This window comes from Drosophila hydei, unplaced genomic scaffold (genome assembly GCF_003285905.1).
Source record: "Drosophila hydei strain 15085-1641.00,03,60 unplaced genomic scaffold, DhydRS2 tig00000149-arrow-pilon, whole genome shotgun sequence".
Taxonomy (NCBI): domain Eukaryota; kingdom Metazoa; phylum Arthropoda; class Insecta; order Diptera; family Drosophilidae; genus Drosophila; species Drosophila hydei.
In genome coordinates, this window is record NW_022045678.1 from 4,826,664 (window position 1) to 4,847,118 (window position 20,455).

General features: G+C 44.6%; 1 protein-coding gene across 3 annotated transcripts in view; it reads right to left on the bottom strand.

Moving 5' to 3' along the window:
- LOC111592558 (protein abrupt) overlaps window positions 1-20,455 on the bottom strand; it is a 47,653-nt gene that overhangs the window by 4,612 nt on the left and 22,586 nt on the right. For all 3 annotated transcript variants that reach the window (XM_023304851.2, XM_023304852.2, XM_023304854.2), the window contains 4 exons: window positions 17,930-18,818; window positions 17,277-17,862; window positions 16,903-17,190; window positions 16,634-16,835 (listed from right to left, as the gene is read on the bottom strand). In XM_023304851.2, the coding sequence (XP_023160619.2) occupies window positions 16,634-16,835; window positions 16,903-17,190; window positions 17,277-17,862; window positions 17,930-18,360 (1,507 nt within the window). In that variant the 5' untranslated portion in view covers window positions 18,361-18,818. The remainder of the gene's footprint in view (window positions 1-16,633; window positions 16,836-16,902; window positions 17,191-17,276; window positions 17,863-17,929; window positions 18,819-20,455) is intronic.

Consider the following 20,455-nt stretch of genomic DNA (forward strand, 5'->3'; position numbering starts at 1 on the left):
GCTCTATGGATTATAAGTGTCTTGTTGGCGTGGAACATGAAGAGCAACAGTATCTTGCTCGCCTTCTATTAATTCTAAAATTTAAAAATGAATTCAGATCTAAGCATAATCAAGCTAGACGCTTAATTATGAAGCCAAGCTGGCTCAAGTTGGACAACTTGTATAGAAAGTAAAGTGAAGTAGCTTGGCTTGGCGTGCAGGCTAAGTTCCAGTGGGGCACTCTCTAGGCAGCCTTTACTATGTTCAAGTGCTATAAAATAAAACTGTGCAAATTGAGCAAGCTAATCACGTCAGATTGATATAATACATATGCATATGTATTAGGTGTGCATGCGTGTGTGTCTGTGTGTATATAGGTGTATGAGTGTTGTGTTCATATCCTGTATCTGGTGCCTAAATGACCTGGGCTTGGTGGCCCGAACTCATCAATTATAGCCGCATGCCCGTGGGCGCCGCCAAACACTTTGCTTAAGGTGTCCCACAATGGCACACACACGCACACATTTATATATAAGACATTCAAATGTGGCACAATTGCATGTGGCACCCCTCGGCGCGGAACTTAATGGTTATTTAAAGTTGGCTGAGAATCCGATTCTGATTCGGTTTTAGACTTCGACTCGCATGTCGCAGCGCTGTTAGCGTCAATAGAAATTAGCTTTATTAAAGATAGAGCCAGAGTCAAGTAACGTTTCCTTTGGCTGCTATGACCTGGTCATTATTTTTAGCCCCCACCCCGCGCCGTCGCCCATCGCCTATCGTCTATCGTCTATCAGCCCAGCCATTTGCCGCATTTTGCATTTGGACGTCGAGGCGAGCAAATAATGAATTTTTCTATATAAATCACTCGCGTCAATGGGGCCGGGCCCATTGATGTTATAGAGAGGGTTGCCCTCCCCTCTACCCATCCACCCCTCTCCCTCTCCCCGCCATATATATGCCTGTAGGTAAACATTTCGTGGGCATTTTGTCAGCCGAACGAAAGGGTTGCCTTGAAAGGGGGTGTGGCAGCTGGGCCGTAGGTGTGTTTAATGGTCATTTTTCGATGTCTTGCGATCGTTATCACCTTTGCTTATTATTATTATTATTAGAATGCATATTTCTCTTCGTTGTCCTTTGGCTCGGCGGTAATTTGCTTGACTTTGTTCTTATTGGAATTTATTACTTAATAAGTTGAAATGCTTTCGGCCATTTTATAGACCCTCCTACTCCCCCTAGCGCACTCCTCGGGGTATATATAATGTATTTCTAGCGATTTTACGAGCGCCGTTTCAGCGAAAATTTTGTTGCTTTTGAGTTTTGAACTGGACACAGCTTAATTTCAACAAAATCTCAAAGATAATAAAACTATAAAAAGGGGTCAAACTCTAGAGAGAGAGAGGAGCATAGAGAGTGAGGGTGAGGCTGAGTTTGGGGAGGGGGCGCAGGCTGGGTAAGCCACGCTTTTATTAATTTTTATGGGCTCGTTTTATATGTGCGCACGAGTTTATCAGAGTATTTGCAATAAAACACATAATACATGCCGTCCGTCTCAAGTATTCAAACTGTATTCCCTGACAAATTGGCGACGCAGTTTTACGAGCGTCTCGGAATTGTGATTGAATTATTGATAAAGTGATTACACTTCGCTGACCTCCAAGCGGATTCATAGAGCCAGGCCGTAAAACCGTTTGACCGAATTCATTAGATGAGCATTGAGTTAATTAGCAGCAGCGGCAGCAACTCGCTGCAGCAGCCGAAACTTAAGATTTATCGAATAACCATTTTAGATTGTCCAGATGTCAGGCGACACACGACTTCCAGCAATCCATCTCTGTATTTGTTTATCTTGGCACAGCAAAAAAAGAAGAAGCAGCAGCAGCACTGCAAACTTTTCTTGCCTGGCTGGGGGAAATGGAAATTCAAGCATGGGATGCACGGAATAGGGTGTTCCATCTATCCATACACAGCCGGGCACGTACAACGACGGTCCAAGCTGAGTAAAAAACCAAACCAAACGAAACGAAATGTTGTTTAAACTTTGCAAACAAGTTTGCTTGTTTTTTCTTTTGTGTTGCGTTTTTTCTCTCCCTCTGCCCCTACCCCTAACATGCCTCTCTCTCTCTTGCTCGCTGTCTCATAGATAGCATTCGAAATTGAAAGCGAAATTGCTGTTGAGCATGTGTGACAACACAACGCAGCAGCAGCAGCAGCAGCCTGAGCCTGTGATATATTAACTGGCAGCGTCTTTGACTTCTGGGCAGAGCCAAACGCTGGGCTGTGTCCAAAGCAAAAGAATTGTAAGTGACAACGAATGCATATACATATATAGCTAGCACACACATACACACAGGTACACACACACACACAGACACACACACTTATGCTGTGTTTGGCTTAGTTCGGGTCAAGTAATCGTCGAAAGCTAAGCTAGAGCCAATATGAGCCAATAAAAGAAGTAAAAAATGTTAAATAATTTAATAACATATACTGCATGTAACGGTAAATAGTGTAGAGCATTGCTCATTCGGCCTGCTGCAGTTAGCTTGTGTTTGTTTGCCTTGGCCACTTGAAGTTTTTGGCACAGCTTCTTTTTTTTAGCTTTTGTTTTTTTATTTTTTGACATGTGATGAATGGCGATAATGCTGTTTGTTGTTTCAACTTTGAAATGAGAAAAGTTTGGGAGAAGTCAAAATTCGAGGCAAACGATTGAAAAATTGCATATGTTGAGTGTTGAGTGTTGAGTGTTGTGTGTTGTGTGTTGTGTGTTGTGTGAGAGAAACAAACAACAAAACAGTGCATAGTTTAGGGGGCCAAGAGTCCGCGAAATATTGCGGCATACATTTGAGAGTTGTCAGTAAACAAAATAAGTTGAGCTGCACACACACATGGCCACACACACACACACCTACACTCGCCTGCTTAGTTTAAACCCTGCTTAGATGATGCCCTCTTGCGGTAATAAATTAGTCACGGCAGAGCTGTGGGCCGAGAGAACAAAAGCAACAGCAACAGCAACAGCAACACACACACACATAGAGCAACGAATGGGAGCCACAACACTGTATGGGTGGACAGCTGTAGCCAGGACTGCAAAAGGAAAAAGTTAAAAAGGATAAATCGCTTGTGTTCATCGCTCTTCGCACATAATAAATGTATCTTTTACTTGTGCACAGCTCGAGAAGTTGCCCAGCGTCTACTTTGCGTTGGCGTAAGTAACTGAAGCGCCCCACCACCACCCACAGCACAACAGAGACAGCATACAGAGCGCAAAAGAGCTAGATATAGCGGCGCCCATGTGTATGTGTAGTATATAAACTTAACAGCATTTGGCTATCTTTTTGCAATTGATGTATTACACATAAAAGTTTTCAGACCCGCCTGCTGCTACCCCCGCCCGCGCACACATGCTCAGCTCCATGTACTCGAATTGCTATTCCTATTTCTATTGCATGCGTGTGTACGTGTACGTGTGTGTGTGTGTGTGTGCGAGTGTGTGTATGTACAAAAACGTCGACGTCCAAGACGGCCACGTCCGCAAACAAAACGCACGCATACAATTACAAAACTGTTACACGTATGTGAGGAGAAAACCAAGAACTACGAGCAGCAGCAGAGCGGAAGGGGGAGGAGTAGAACGGGTTCAGGGCAACGGGTTGGCTGGGTGCAAAAGGAATATTGTTAACCGACTGCAAAATAAATACAAAAACTTTTAATGCCTTCGGCTGGCGTCGCAGTCGTTGAAAAATGCCCCCCTCCCCCCCCCCCCCCCCCCCACACACACACATACGCAAACACACATACTTTTGGGGGAGTCTGGGTTAGGTAGAGTCGGACGCACAGACATTGAACGTCTTCGGACTCATTGCCACTTGCAAAATGGAACTACACACACATACAAAGCAGACAAGATATGCTTGTGAGCTTGTGTGTGTGTGTGTGTGTGTGTACGTATATGGACATATGCATGCGAATCCTCGCCCTCGTTTGCCTGCTCGCCCATAACTCATCTATCAATTTTCACGTACTTGGGCTACAGTTGCTGTCTCGGTGCGAGTTCGGGTTTGGGTTTGGGTTTGGGTTTTTGTGTTCTGGTCTGGGCCATAAGCCTGGACCTTACAACTTGAAATGGGGCGTCTTATTGCCCAAAATGTAGCCTTTTACTTTTCTTTTTTTTTACTACCAATGCACAGTGATAAGACATCGATGAAATGGCAACTAAACTGACTTTTTGGAAATAAATAAATGCAAGTCATGTGGAAAGAGATAGTCAAGGATCTTAGGTAATTGAGAAGTGGACAGACAGCACTAGTCAAAGTAAGTGTAGTCGCTGAGCTGATTTGAAATTGGATTCAAATTGAAGTCTTTAAAGACCGAATTAGTGCAAAATATCAGTTAAATATAAAACTGTTGAAAATTTCAGCAAAAATTGCTTGGGCAAATACTTTTGGGCAAGACTGCATTATAGTTATTCCAAGGCACCTTTCTTTACACTAAATCTTCTGTTTGCAGTCAAAGTTTGCATGCTTTGTACCACTGTGCGGTGCTCGCTGCCCGACTCCTTGGGCTCTGTGTACTTAAAGTTTTCATCTTCACGCACACTCGTGCACTCGCATGAGTTTTGTGTTTGAGTCAGAGGCAAACTCAATACAACACACATCCACACACACACACACACACACACACACACACACACACACAACAGAGCTGGGTAACAATGAGAGCTGACAGCCCCGAAATGTCATTCTATCTTGGCGGTCATTAGAACGGAGTTCTGTCTCGGCAGACCTTGGTTTGTCGGCAGCCCAGCTACACCCCCAAAGTACACACATGCACACAGGCAGACAGCGACACAGACACAGACAGACTGCGTCTAAAGATGTTGGTTCCTGGCAAGCATTTGGCCAAGATTATCTCCTTTACTTTTGGTGGCAACAACTTTTGTTGTCCTTGCCCCTCGTGTCTGCAACTGCTGCTCAGCTGCTCAGCTCCACAGCTCCACAGCTCTTTGGCTTTTCTGTTGTGTGTTGTGTGCTCTATGAGATATTCGGTTTTTGGCTCGGTTCTGCATGAAGTATTTTACTCTTTTTCCATACACTCACACACACATACACACACACAGATCCATGGATATATTAACTTGGCTATTGTTTTTGTAGTCGTTGTTGGTTTTATTTTAACACGCCGCATGCAGCCCGAACTAGGCACACACACACACGCGCACACAGCCACACAGAAAGGCAGGCAAACCCTTATGTGCCTGTGTGTGTGCCTGTGTGTGTGTGTGTTGTATTGATGCGGCTAGTTTGATGTATTACCCCAAAAAACGAAATGTCTGTATCGCTTATGCGGGGCCAACACAGAATAGAAATGGGCATTTTGGCATTTCGATTTAGTGGCACACACACACGCACACACACATATTTATATACACACACACACATATATATATATACGAATGTGTAGAGAGACAAACGATGATTACGCCATCGGTTGCTCTCATTCTCGCACACACACACACACATACACAGTGATAGATCCCGGGCTTTGCCAGCTTTCCTTCTGCTGCTTCCCTGCTTTGTCGCCGTCTCGCTCATGCGGGCCTTTTTATGGGCATTTTGTATAATACATCATCGACAAACATGTTTGCAAAGTGTGTACGAATATTATATGGGAATATAACTGTTATTGTTGTTGTTGTTGTTGTTGTTGTTGTTGTTACTGCTTTTTGCGCACGCTTTCGCTCTCGTGTTTGCCTCCACCTACCACCTACCACCACCCACCCCGCCAGGCCCCGCTTATGGCTGTCCAGTGTGTCGCTGGGGTAGGCAAGAACAATTGCAAGGACATGTGCGATGGATGCTGACGTTGACGCCAATGGTGTCGCTAATGGAATGGCAATGGAGCGAAGGGCGTTGGACGCTGATGCGAGATGCTTAGGCCCGGCATAGCAAACTATACGACGGCCATCTGCTGATGGGGTTGGATGGATGGACTCAGTACGGACCCTGAAATTCGCTTTTCGCTTTGAATTATTCCCGAAAAATATATTCGGCATCAGCGTCAAAGCCGAAGCCGAAGCCGACGTTGACGTTGACGTTGACGTTGACGGCGACGCTGGCGCTGGCGCTGGCAGCAGAAAAGTTTGCCCAAAACTTGTTGTTGTTGCTGTTGTTGGGTCGCCCATGCTGCGAGTGTGCGTGTGTGTGTGCGTTTCGGTTAGTTTGGCGTACAGTTTTGTGAATTTGAATTAAATGTACATAGTTTTAGATTGCGTAATTCATTAGTACAGTCAGAGCAGTGCTAGACCTAACCAACACCCATTTCCACAGCCAACCTGCCCCACCCCCGGACCCTCGAAAAGCAGGACTAGCAACCCCATCCACAGCCTCCCTCCGTTGGCACACACGGGCAATGATGAACGATGTGGTCGTATGTGGTTAGCATAGAGTTTGGGGTAATTTAGATGGGGAAAGGGTGCCAGGGATTTGATACGGCATGTGCGTGTGTGTGTGTGTGTGTGTGTGTGTGTGTGTGTGTGTGTGTGTGTGTGTGTGTGCGGGCACACACAAGTTTTGTTGGCCGGGACGTTTGCGGGCGTGACAAAAGCAAATAAGCATAGTTCTAGTAGTGGGCCAGCACTGCCAGAGGAGGCTGATCCCTTGCGCATGGTGGTGAGAAATCGAATGGCAAGCAGCTCTTAGGTGAGCTGCAAGCCAGTCCCAGATGGATCTGCAGCTGGTCCAAGCGCACGAGCAACGAGCACAACACCCAAAAGATGAATTGCTCTACGGCAGCTTGAGGCGGCGTAGCGTCAAAAGGAGTGAAATACCATGCCCCCTGCCCCCTGCCCCCTGCCCCCTGGCCCATGCCCCATCCCAACTGGACGACCTTCTGTCGACTGTCCCGCTCGTCGAACACTTGCGCCGCACTATTTATGGTACAATTTATTACTTTATGAGCAGAGAGGCAACTGCTCGCTCCACTCGCTCGTGCTGCCTGGGCGAGTCGCTTTGTTTACGGGCCAGCGATTGTATTTAACATTGAGAGGAGCAGCCAGGAGGCGCTGAGTGGGTCGTCGGAATGGTGTGTGAATGAAATGCGATGGTAATGAATGTATGAATTTAGAACGCAACTGAAAACCGGCGAGACATTCGGGCGAGATAGTTTTTGCCCACTATCAGCAAACCGATGCCGCTGCCGATGCCAAAGCAGCATCAACGGGGAGACGCTGCCGTCGCTGCTGCTGCTGCTGATGGGTGGGGGGGGTGGCAGGAAATGAGTAGAGGAAGTTTTAGTTTCATATTCATTTGGAGGGTTTTGGCCGGGGTCGACGTTGCAGAGTTTGAGGTTTCAGCCAGGCAGAGTCATTGCGATGGCGTTGTTGCCACTGCGGTTGGCAGCCGCCACGAGAGTGGGCGAGAAATGCTCTAGTGCTGCCTCACTCTAGCATGCGTGTAGCTGCCCCAAACTGTATGTATGTATATGTGTTAGAAAGTTTGAATTGTATTGAAATTGTATTTTGTTAAAATTCATGTTTGTTATTGCTGCTGTTCGTGATGTTGTTGTTGTTGTTGTTGTTGTTGTTTAGACGTCGTTGGCCAACCATTTTGTCGGCCTGTCGCTCTGTGTGTGTGTAAGTATCAGTGTGTGTGTGTGCGACTGAGCGTATGAGTAATTTTATTTAACTGCTGGGCGTTATATATATGTATGCATGTGTGTGTGAGTGTGTGTGTGTGTGTCTGTGTGTGCGTGTTATTTTCTCGTAACGCAACTAAAAACTCTTTTCCACATATTTTCGTACATTGAAGACCCATGTGTGTGTGTGTGTGTGTGTGTGTGTGTGTGTGTGTGTGTGTGTGTGTGTGTGTCTGCTGTTTAGAATTGTGTGCGTGTGTGTGCGTGTGTGTGCGTGTCGAGTGTCCAACCAAATAAATCGCACAGCAAAATAAATACGGCAACAATAAATCAATAAGTACACTGAGAGACTTATTTAATGGAGCATTCAAATCGAAATAGTTACGTCTTATATACAACTACTATTTTTGATATGCTTATGGGGCTAAAAGCACTACAGACAGACTCCGTTTTAGCCAAGTTTCTAATGAGAACTCTTCGTGAAACAGAAAATTTCTATGTAAAAATTATGGCGCATTTCCATTGCGGGTCAACTGGCTTTCTGGGGGCGAGGGTGGCTTCATGAGTCGTTGCCACACATATATATCATCGACACGTTAGCCCCACGCACACACAGAGGCAGAGATACACAAGTGTGTGTGCGTGTGTGGTCCACAGGATTCGATCGCACAAATTGCTCATTGCTAAGGAAATATTTGCAATAAATTTAGTTTATGGCTTCGGCTGTTGGCAGTCGCCTGACTGACACCCACACACACAGACACGACTCCCCACACCCAGCTCTCACTCCACTGAAAAAACTTCACACTCTGTCAATACCTGAATTATATGCGTATGTGCGTGAATACTTAGAAATATTAAAATGCAGCGCTCATCCACTCGACGCTGCCACCACCCTCCCTCCTCCCCCCACTCAGCCGTGGTCAAGCAGGACATACATCTGTGTGCTCAGTTCGTTGTGGGGGGCTGGCCATTCGGTTTATTGATGTAATATCCTTCAATTATTATGGATATTTGGCGCATTCCAGCGTATCCGCATGTGCGAATGGGTTGAGTGCTTCGGGGGCTTGTCAGAGCACAGTGGGCCCGAGGCATATGACGCCGCTTAATTAACTGACCCTAAACAGAAACCCCACGCAAAACACGCTGTCAACTAAGCAGCTAAAGTGGCCGGGGCAAAGCAGATCTGAAGGAAATGAAATGCAAACAAACCATGTGTGGGTGGGCGGGCGGCTCTATGTATGTGTGTGTGTGTGTGTAAAAGGATAAGGCGGACGCAAGTGGCAGCGCAGAGACGTCCACAGACCTTCTCAAGTCGCTCGTCCAGAAACGTAAGGTTGGGCGGGGCAGAAGGATGGCGGGCAACTACTTTCGCATGTGCGGCAATAATTCATCCATTAAAAGGGATATCAATGTGAGGCGTTTGGAGGAAGGGGCGGATCAGGCAGAGGGTGCGGCGGCGGAGACACTGTGGATGCTGGAGATGAAGACGAAGTAGCAACGGGGTCAAATGGAAAAGGCAGAACGAAGCAGCCGTTGCTTGCCTTACCGTACAACTTCCGTTTGAAAACCGCACGCACATCCAGCACACACACAAACACACACACACACACACACACGCACAAACTAGTAATACAATCGCCGGAATTTGAAGGTTGAACGTTTCTGGGCGTTTGTACGGTTGCTCATCGCCTGCTTAGGGCTATCAATGGGTTCGAAAGCGAGGCAAGTAGCACTCACAGCGACACACATGTATCCACAGATACACAGACACACACACAGACAGAGACACATATAGCATCAGCTTTGTGTGATAAGCAAAAATACCGAAAGGTTGCATGCAAGAGTTCGTTTCAATGCTTCGCTCGTTCGGCTCTTGTCACCGGCACGTGGCCCAAAGACGCTGGCTAAAGATGTAGGAGGATTTGGGCGGTGAGGGGCAGCAAATGGACTCAGCCACACACCAGCACACGCACTCACTTACACTTGGACATGCGGCATCCATATGGATTTATGTAAATTCTATGCCCCAAAAATGACCTTTTTCCATGCGGCTGGCGATGCTCGCACCGAGGTACCGGAGAGTTTCGGCGTATGTGGAATGGTTTGTGTCTTTGACTTTTGTAATATTTTGTAGAAATAAATTCGCATTTGAAACGGATTCGGATTCGGATTCGTAAGCGAAATGCTTAAGCATAACACCGACGACACCAACACGCACATACATCTATTTATATTTATATTTATGTGTGTGTGTGTGTGTGTGTAGGTATATAGGTGTGTGTGTGTGTGTGGGTGTGTGAAAGACCACTTGAATTTAAAATACGACATGGCTGAAAGGGCTGGGCATGCCAGGCAGCCCGTAGACCCAGGGACCAACCCAAAACCAAATAGTTTTCAAAAGTTTTGCATTTGCCTGGGCTTTGTGTCTATATATCTAAAAAGCGAGAGAGTCTTAGTCCATGTATCTCTGTGAGTGCGTACGTGTGTGTGCGCATGTTAAGCTCAAGTAGCAAAACAACAAAATTTTGTATAAATTTAATGTATTTTCTATGACAAACACTTGCCCAGCCACTGAGCCCCTTCCAAGCAAAGCTTTGCATAGCCAAATTATAATAATAATAATAATAATAATAATAATCTTGTTTTTTAGCCTTTTCCATTTCCATTACAAATGCTTTTTTCGGAAACTATTTGAAATGAAGTTTAAGCACAAAATTAGAATTTTCAAGTGCTGCAATGGGCTTTCAGCTGTGGACTCTGCCCAGATCCATGCCCCATGTGCTTGGGATATGCTTTCAACTTGCTGTTGTAGTTGTTGCCTCACACACAATGACATAATCCCTCATCTACATAAACATTAGAGCGAGAATTTAACTCAAAAGTTTTTAGTTTCGGTTTCGTTTTCGGTCCAGCTAACCGCCCACTCCCCCACTCACCCAGCCCCTCTTATGTGTGACCGAAAGTGTCCCTGGAATTCTGTTGTTAGATACAGTACATAGCATATATACATATATATTAGATATGTGTATATAGGCATACATTGTAGCTATGTGCACAGGCTGTGACGTGCAGCAGATGCGAGTTTTGGCGTAAATTAATTTGGTAACAAATTTTAATACACGCTTGCCTAGTGCCAAAGAGTATATTGGTTTTGCCCAACGTTCGCGTCGGCAAGGGAGACTTATAACTGGGAATATATAGTCGGAAGTGTATATAAATTTTACTGCTATTCTATGGAGTTCTCACAGCTGCATATTAGCTGCATTTTGATATAAGACTTAAGATCTTCAAGGCTTAGAGCAGCAACTGTGCTGAGCTCTTCAGTATATTAACTTGAAATCATATTCACATTTTATTAAATTGCGTGAGCGTGTATTATGCAGTTGTATTATGAGCTTACATATTTCTACTCTATTGTTTAGCTAGTGGGCGTGGCTAGTTGAAGAGCCTTCAAATCGCATTCAACTTTTTGAGCATGCAATGAAAAGTTGTGGCCGTAGTTCGAGTTGAAAAGAATGCAAAATGCAATTTAGTTAAAAATTCTTTTGGCCACAAATTGAGTTGAAAAGGATTTTAAGGCAACTGCTTATTTGTTTGTTACACAATTAAGTAAAAAATCGGCAACAATTATAGATAGACACAGCAGATGCCGGCACGCACTGAAAACGTATTTCCAATAATTTTACTCATTATCCTGGGCAAAAGTTTCTTGCGCGCCTGTCTCTGGCTCCTTCAGCATATATTCATAGGGATGCAGGCGTGAGTGTGCGTGTGTGTGTGTGTTGGGCAAGTCAAGCTGGCCAAGTGGGTGTGTGTGCGGGGGTGTGTATGGAGCCTTGCAAGCGTGTTGGCGTTAATGGTTCTTGATGAAATGAAATAATGGGTGCGTTTATTCACGTAATGTATTTGTATTTGTTACAGCAGCAACAACAACATATTTACAATAATAACACAGCTCGTAAAACGAATGAATAACTGAATGGAATGATTGAATGCCGTATAGAATGAAAGCGGCGCCCAAGCGACGTCGACGCCGACAGCAAAGGCAAAGGCAAGGGCAAAGGCGAGCAGCGCACGGCGACGTCTAACAAAACGCTTTTCGTTAGTTTTCATTATTTTCCGCATTTAAGCGTATTTATTCCGTTGTTAATCGAATTTATTAAATGCAAACACGCCAACATATATAAAAGACCGCCATCATACAACAACAACCCTCCAATCCCTACACACACACACAGGCACACTCATAGAGCCTGGCCAACACGCACACGCACACTCACACTCACCTGGAACTGGGCGCGTTTTGTTTGGCCTGAGAAATGTTCTTCGCATGATTATTGCTGGCTGCTAATTTTATGCTTTACTTTGTGTCCATTGAATGTCTCTATTGCCCTCTCCCTCGCCATTGTCCAAGCCCCAGCAACTATTCATGGCAAACACGCGTATAAATATCACTCGCAGCTCCAGTTTTCGCTGGAAATGCAACTGAAAATAGTTTTTCACCTTTCCATTGCCTACGCTCAGGCGCGGCGATTGCTCATTAAGCGAAAAGTATTACAGGTTTGTCAGGGATTTGAAACTGCTTTAAAGTCATTCATCATTTTATAGATGTCTTAATTATTTGGTATTTGAATTACTTTTGTTCATTTGATAAGATTTTACAATATTTTCCAAATGTTTTACTTGTCTTAAGTCCAAGTCCATTGAAGAATAAATTCTCTAAAGAGATTTTGAATATAAATGAATATTTAGGATTTTGTTTCTTATGCTTAAACATATTTTCTGAATATCAAAGACATTTAGTGAGCAATTTCTTCCAGTGCAACATTCCTTCCTTCTGCTATTACCTGAGCAAATCTTGCTTGAAAATTATCAAACTTGTTTCATTCGAACAGATCTTGGGGCAGTTCTAGTAAATACAATTTTTTTTTTAATTAGGAACTTTGTTTAAGTATTACAGTTACTTATGTAACTTCAGAATTTGTGCCTACTAATGTTATCTATGCCTTCATCTACAATTTAAGCCAAGTTCTCTCAAAGAAATTTACAATTGCAGCCAAATTCTCTCAAAGAAATCTCGCAATATAACTTTTATTGTTGTTAAGTTGTTAAATTTCCTGGGCTTCGGAAATTGAATGAAGAACTTGAGTCTCATTATTAGACATTAGCAACCACAGGCGACTTAAAAGATTACGTGTCCTAGACCTACACCACAGAAATAGATAAATATGTAAAGTAGTTAAATATATGGATTGATCTCACTGGAGCCCAAGCCAGCCGGTTACGTAATATTATTGTTAACAAATTTGTTTGACAGATTGCAAATAAAAACAGGAATTAAAAAAAAATTATTAGACATTATTTTGATTGTCTTCATTTTAGTAAAAACTTTCTTTTTCTTTCTTGTCTATTAGCAATGCTCTCGTCTACTCATTGAGCAATTCTCTTTCAGAAGAATCAAATCTATCTGATCCTTTTAATAATTCAATAAAATATTATAAAGGAAATTAACTGCAGCAAATTAGCGCTTAAAATTTCGTAAGTTTAGTTTTTAAGTTAAAGCTTATTTAATATTTAATAATATATTAAATATTTAATATAATAATAATATTTAATAATATATTAAATATTTAATATAATAATAATATTTAATAATATATGAAATATTTAATATAATAATAATATTTAATAATATATTAAATAGTTAATATAATAATAATATTTAATAATATATTAAATATTTAATATAATAATAATATTTAATAATATATTAAATAGTTAATATAATAATAATATTTAATAATATATTAAATATTTAATATAATAATAATATTTAATATATTCTCAAATTGATGCGCAAAGTTTCTTCAGCAGTTATCTAAGATAATATTTCAACAGAAAGTTTCAATAGAGAAATTCTTCTTCAGTATTTGCTGAGTTGTGAAATTGATCATATCCTTAAAATCTTGATAAGGCCCTTCCCAAATTACAACCTCAGCTCATCTCTGATGTGAGCAGTTCGCGCACAGATCAGATCAAAAGCCTGGGCGGAAAATAGTGCTGAATGTGTTGTTTATAGGAGTGTGGCAGGAGATGTAATGCATTTTAGTGACGGGGCACAGCTGGCAAATGAAACTGAAAGAAACTTTGCGCATTAGTTGGCCAGCGCCAGTCGGTCCGGCCAAGTCCGAGCTTCACTCCGTGGCCCTTTCCGTGGAACTTTTGCATTTGATTTCGGCACAAGAAATGAGCAAATGGCCTTATATGTCAATGATTTTTCTTCACCCACGTCTGATGGCGCCAACTGCAGTGGCTAACAGATAACACGAGCTTGGCCGTGGGCCTGGGAACCGTGTGCGAAGAAGGGGAAACACTTTCTTGACGCCTTGCAACCAACAATGGTAGCCAAACAGATGGCGTTGAATTGGTATAGGGACTCGGTGCTTTGCCAAAAAGTCCTTACCGTTTGTCTAGGGTTTTTTTTTAATTTTCTACACACAGACAGAGAGAGAGACACACATTTAGATTATACACCCACACGAGCTGCTGCACCTCCCCTTTGCTGTTATTATTTTGGCTTCCATTTATTTGCTGTCAATGTTTCGACTGCCTGCCGCCTGTCCACCGCCAGTCCAACCCGCCCGAGGGCTACGTCCGCTGCTCGCATTTCCTCGCTATATTTTTTTCTTCTGCTATCATTTTCATTTTAAAATGTCGCTCAGAGCAACGTCATGGACGGCAACGCCTTCTAGAGGTCAGCGTCAGCTCCTACGCCTTGTTATTCTGGTCGTCCTTTTTTTTCTATGCGCTCCCAAGAGCGACATAGTCCCAACGTCCCGTCACCGTCACCGTCGCCGTCACCTAGTACGCTGACTGCTGCTACTTCTTCTAGACATTTGGGGGCTGGCCACTTTATAAATGTTTCTGCAACGGATTTTGCAAAGTAAACTTTTTGCGCCCAACCACTTGGCCCGCATCTGATTGCGAGTATGTGACACAGGAAGAAGCAGAAGACGAAGACCAAGACGGGCGCAAATAATATATTAAAATGCAAACCCAACTCATATTACTGAACTGAACCAACGCGAACTGGCCCAAAAAACCTTACTGTACTGGACTGGCTTGTTGGCATAGTTGGCATAGACGAGGGGAGCTAGAGGGGGTTCGGGCTCTCAAGTCCTTGCGCACACATGTGCGCAATTTCCAAGTCCGTTTCGGCCATTGCCAATGTCTTCAAATAAATCGAATGCACAAAAAAGCAATAAAATGAAATAAAATCTAAATATATGTATGCATGTATGTGGCGCGGAGGAGTGTCGTCCTTTTCTTTGTTGTCCTTTCTGGTCTACTCTAAACGAGCTGCTGGAATGGAGGCGGACAGCTACTGACATAGAACAACAAACAGAAGAAACCAAAAAGAAAAAAAGAGAGAAAGGAACTTATCATTTTTATCATTGCACAAAACTTTATCCTTTTCAGCCAGGGCCGTTAATATTTTCGTTTCTAAATGCGAAATGGCCAAGTCGAAAAGTCCCAATTCCAATACCAAGTACAGCCTAGTGCCAACACGTTACCGCTGTCCGGAATTTCAAATGACTTTCTCCCCGGTGTGTGTGATGTGAGGGCGTGCAAGTCCGAAGCTTATTGAATGTTTATGCTTTATTAAATTTGATTTCTTTGCAACTTGGAGTCAACAGCAAGCAGGGCAGCTGCGGCCGAGCGAGAGGCCGACAGACCCATCGCCCCATCGACCCATCGGACGACCAACTGGTTTACAAACCCATCGTCTAGTCGTTCGGCCCAGCAACTAACCAAACAGCCGGTCAACATTTGCTGCAATGATCTATGTGCGCTGAATATTAAATGGCATCGCCGGCTTAGCGACGTTCTAGCCTCAGTTCCTATGCCTTTGTAGTAGGTGGACGACATCCTAGGCTCAGGCTCAGGCTGAGGCACCATTATCATTTTAATGCGCGATAAATGCGACATTTGCGACGTTATACAAAGTGCGTGTAATGTGTTCGACTACGCAAAGGCAGCGCGTGTGGGGGCGTGCGTGGGTTGGCAGCCTCAACGAGTTCTTGACTTCGGAAAACGGAACGCAACGATTCATATTTGTAAACGGGTTTTGCCGCAAGCATCCGGCTATGCTTACGCCGACGCCAACGCCGACGCATAATATCGAATGGTAATCATAATCATAATAATAGTAATAGTAATAGGAATAATAATAATAATTCGAAACATTTGCACATAAGTAAATGAACATTACGGCCGTTTTGCTACCCCCGGAATATGTTTATAATCACACGCCGAATGTCCCAAACAGCAGTTGTCCAGGCCAAAAAACTTTACTCGTAATGCGACACGTGGCCCGCGCATATTTCTTCACACTCTGAGCCGATTGGCCGGGATTGGTATTTAGAATTGGAATATGGCTCTCTCACACTTTATGGTTAGTGCTGGATCCAAGTGGGTGCCATGGATGGGTCTAATGATTGGCTCGATTTGGGCAACTCGTTAGGCGTGATATGAGCTTTATGTGTGTGTGTTTGTCTACCAAAATGGCTGCGATAAGTGTTATCGTAATATCGATAGGCCAACTGGCAGTAATCCTTAATATTTGTGAGTTTCGCTGCATAACTTAAATAATAACAAACTAAAATTGAGCACTATTGGTAATAGATTGTTGTGGTATGCAAGTGATAAGATAATGATTAACAATAAACCGATAACAATCGATATACAGCGCACTTAACTAAACTTATCTATACAGGTTTATCAATTTTTGGACTTCTCTTTTACGCTTGTCGCTTTTTTCTTTGGCCAATTGTTTGTCGAATTGTGAACGCTCTGCCGTTTATCGGTTTATCGATAGCTATCGATAGATTAGTAACGAGCTTGTAGCAAATGCAAATCATACGCAAATCGCACGCGACAATCGAAATCATACACAAGAGGCAAATATATAAGAGTAAATAGAAAAGGCAGAAACTTTGATCTGTCCACTTACCAAAATCATTGCCACCTAGGCCGGACGGTCCTGGCAAGAGGCCGGGTATGCCCTGCAGGCCGAGGAATGCATTTGGAAAGGAGTGCGAGCGCTGATTGTCCATGCCATCTAGAGTGCCATCATGGTGGCCATCGCCGCGATCTGAGGGTTCCGTGTCGCTGCTGTTCGAGTCCTCGCCGGCACTCTGGCCGAGATCATGTTTCTAGAAAGAGTTGGGAGTTGCTAGCTGGAAAAAGAATACACTCTAATGGCATTAAGGCTTCACCCACCTGATTGGCCTGCTGTCCATTGCTATTCTCCAGTGCCTGACCAAGCAGTGATTCGCGCAGCTCTAAGCTGCGATCGCGATCCTTGGACGTATCGCGGCTGCGATTGCGCGTCAAGGGATGTTGCCCCGCCACGGGAAAGTCACGATCGATTAGCAAACGCTCGGGACTAATGCCATGCTGGGCACGAAACAGGTCAGCGCTCTTGATGCGCTTCTGCGGCGGCGGTGTCAAATGACTCTTGCGACTGCCCTCCATATCGCTCAGATCCCAATGATTGTTGCTGCTGGCCTAAGGTGGGCGAAATGAGGATAGAAGGAGAGAATTGGGTGAGAATTGTGGCACGTCGCAATCGGAATGCATGCAAGCGACTTTACTTTGCTTGGATTGGGATTTGAGTTTCTTACGGGCGACGCTGCGGAGGCCTTCAGTTCCTGAATAGCGGGCGTGCCGCTGCTGTTGCTGCTCTGTGCTGCGCCCGATTCCCTCTGGCCCTGGTTGCTCCCGCTGCTCAATGGCAGATTGGCGGCTGCTGCTGCAACGGCTGCCGTCAGCGATGCTGCTGCAGCGGCAGCAGCCACAGCACTAGACGCCGGCACTGTCGCCGGCGTTTGTGGAGTGCTGAACGTCGAGCTCTGGCTCTGGGTCTGGCTGTGGCTCTGGTTGTGGCTGTGGCTGTTGTTGGCGCTGGCGCTGCTGTTGCTGTTGGCATTCAGGTTGGCATTGCCCAGCGCTGTGGGCAAATAGTTGCTAATTTTGTTATTGTTACTGCTGTCTGCATTGTTGTTGTTGTTGTTGTTGTTGCTGCTGCTGCTGCTGGTGCTGAGTGCAGCGGACAGAGCTTTCGAGTAGGGATAGCCGCCATTGACGTCCGCCAGGCCGCGTATCTGCAGCAAATGCGCCGTTTTCAGAAAGTCCGGCAGCTGCTCATGACTCACATTCACCTCGCCATTGTACATGAAGCTGGAGAGATTTCAATTAGGATTTACAATAAAAACAACTTCATCAAAGTTGGAAATTCTTCGCTCACCTTAGCAGGTTCTCGACATCGTCGCTGCGCACATCGCGCAGTATGACAATGGGATGCTCACAGGGATTGGCTTTTAGCAGCTTGCGGAAGTAGGGACTGCAGGCGCTCAGGACCACCTTGTGTGCGGTAAAGGAGCGCTCATCGCAGGCGAGCGTCACATCCACGAAGTCCTCCTCGTCCCGCAAATGCCGAAACGAGCTGAGTATTGAAGTCTGAAAATCATTCCATTTAAGCGCATAATGCTGCTGCTGCTGCTGCTGCTGTGGCAATGGCGGCGTTGCTGGCGATAGCGCCGTACCGGCGCCAGCGGCTGCTGTTGATGCCAGGGCGTGCGTATGCGAGTGGGTGGAGGTCGCCAATGGCGGTGGCTCCATTTTGACCACGCCCGCGTTATTATTCTCCGCCGTTTGCAGCTGAGTGGACTCGGTCATTTATAGGAACTTGCGCCGTGTCCTTGACTCTTTCGTTTACTTCGCCCGCTTTTTGTATGTCCGCTGTGTCCTAATGGGCTCGATCCAAGCTGTCTTTGTTGCCAAATCCTATTTCGTTTCTGTTCTATTGTACTGTAAACGTATGTTTGCTCTTGCGCAGCTTTGTGTGGAGATTCGCAAATATTTACAGTGCCGTTCCGCCAATCTTGATGCTTGCTGCTGCTGTTGCGGCTGCTACTCCTGCTGCCTTGTGCTGCTAATTGGGCGAAAGTTGTGGCAACCTCTGACGGCCTTTGTCCATTTTCACCGGATTCTCTCACTCGGTGTCTCAACCATGGACGGAACGTTTACTAGGTCGGGCCGGTTCGGTTTGGCTTGGGGTTGGCTCAGCGATACTCTCTCTCTCTCTCTCTCTCTCTCCGGCTCTCTCTCTGCCGGTTGCTGTCTGTAATCCAAAACTAAAAGAAAGAAAGAAACTCATAAGTCGTTGGCTCATTTCAGGTTCAATTGCCACCGTCCACAGCATGAAGTGCGGCAGGTGGCCCCGCTCAGCAGCATTGGTAGCCCCATCATTAAATACTATTACCAATTATTCATACTTAAGCACCGAGACGACGACGCTGGCGGCTGATGGTTGCCGATTGCCTCTTACCAAGTGCCCAGTTGTTGTTCAGTTGTTCAGTTGTTCAGTTGTTCAGTTGGTCAGCTTTACAGCGACCCTCCGTGGTGTCTAATGGAATCATTAATTACGCGAGCGCACCGAGCGGGCCACTTGTCGGGGGCATTAGACGCAAATCAATTTAATTTAACCGTTTACAAGCAGCGAGCCAGCGCACTTTCTGGCTCTGATCCACACACTCTGAGCCACGAAAATGTAATTGTATAAGATCATTAGCTGTTTGCACCACGTCGCGTTGATCTATCTACAGCTGCAGGTTGCGGTACTGAGACCCCAATAGACCAGAATTAGAATTAGAGCTAGAGAAACAAAAACCTGATCGATGTGCTGCCTTCATAATATTTATAAACCCATTCATTTACTACTGACTGCGCTCACGATTATGATCTCCACAATGCGGCCGGCACGCCCCTTTATCAAAAAATAATCACAGAAGCCCAATGCAACAAAGTCTGCGATTGCAATTGGCGCCTGCATTTGCGGCATGCTCATTTTTCATGCCACAGTCAACTTGGAATTTCCAACTTCGAAAGTCAGTTGTGGGTTCGTGTCTTATTTTTTTGCTTTCGACGTTTCTGTGTGTGTTTTTTGGCCTCTTCTTGTGTTTACATCTTCGCTGGGTGCTCGCTTGCCCCGCGAGTTGATTAATGATGCGCTGCTTGAAATTCGATTATGAACATCATATAGAACTAGATTTATGTACACCTGTCTTTTTACCTGAAAACTATTGAAATCTAATTGAAATTCATTAAAAGAGCTCAACTGCGCCAAGACCCATAATATTCTAATTTCCAGCCGATTTCGATGGGCAGCTGAAACTCCACATTTTAGGGCTATAGACCTGACTGGGTCTCCCTCTCACGCTCTCCGCTTGTGCGCTAATTTATGAAGTAACCCAAAACAATTTCATCATAACACACTTGCCGACAATTATTTCGTTTATTGAACAAACATTCGCGTCGTATCGCATAAATTCGAAAGGGCGACAACAACAATAACTAAACAAAACCGACCCCATATACACAGTAGAACAAAAACAAGTACGACTGTGGCCGTCGGGCATAGCCAGCTGCTTAATGCTCGTTCACTCTCCAAGCCAGATTTGCCCTGAGCGAACAACAAGAGTTAAGGAGTCTAGCTCTGAGCTGTGGCAGTTCTATTAATATAGTTCTGATATGTCAGGGCCTCAGGGCAATCAATAGAGAGTTCTATAACAAAAGATTTCAAATTGTTGTCTTTATCTCTAAATAGCCTTGTTTAACATTTAGTGTTCAGCTGCACTACTATTTTTATGAACACCAAACTTAATGCTTCAATCTGGCAAAATTATATATAAAAATGTAAGATTGCACAAAGCCAATAAGCCCCATCTCGCTCTGTGAGCGAGTATCAAAAAACAACAACGCGCAGCCGGTT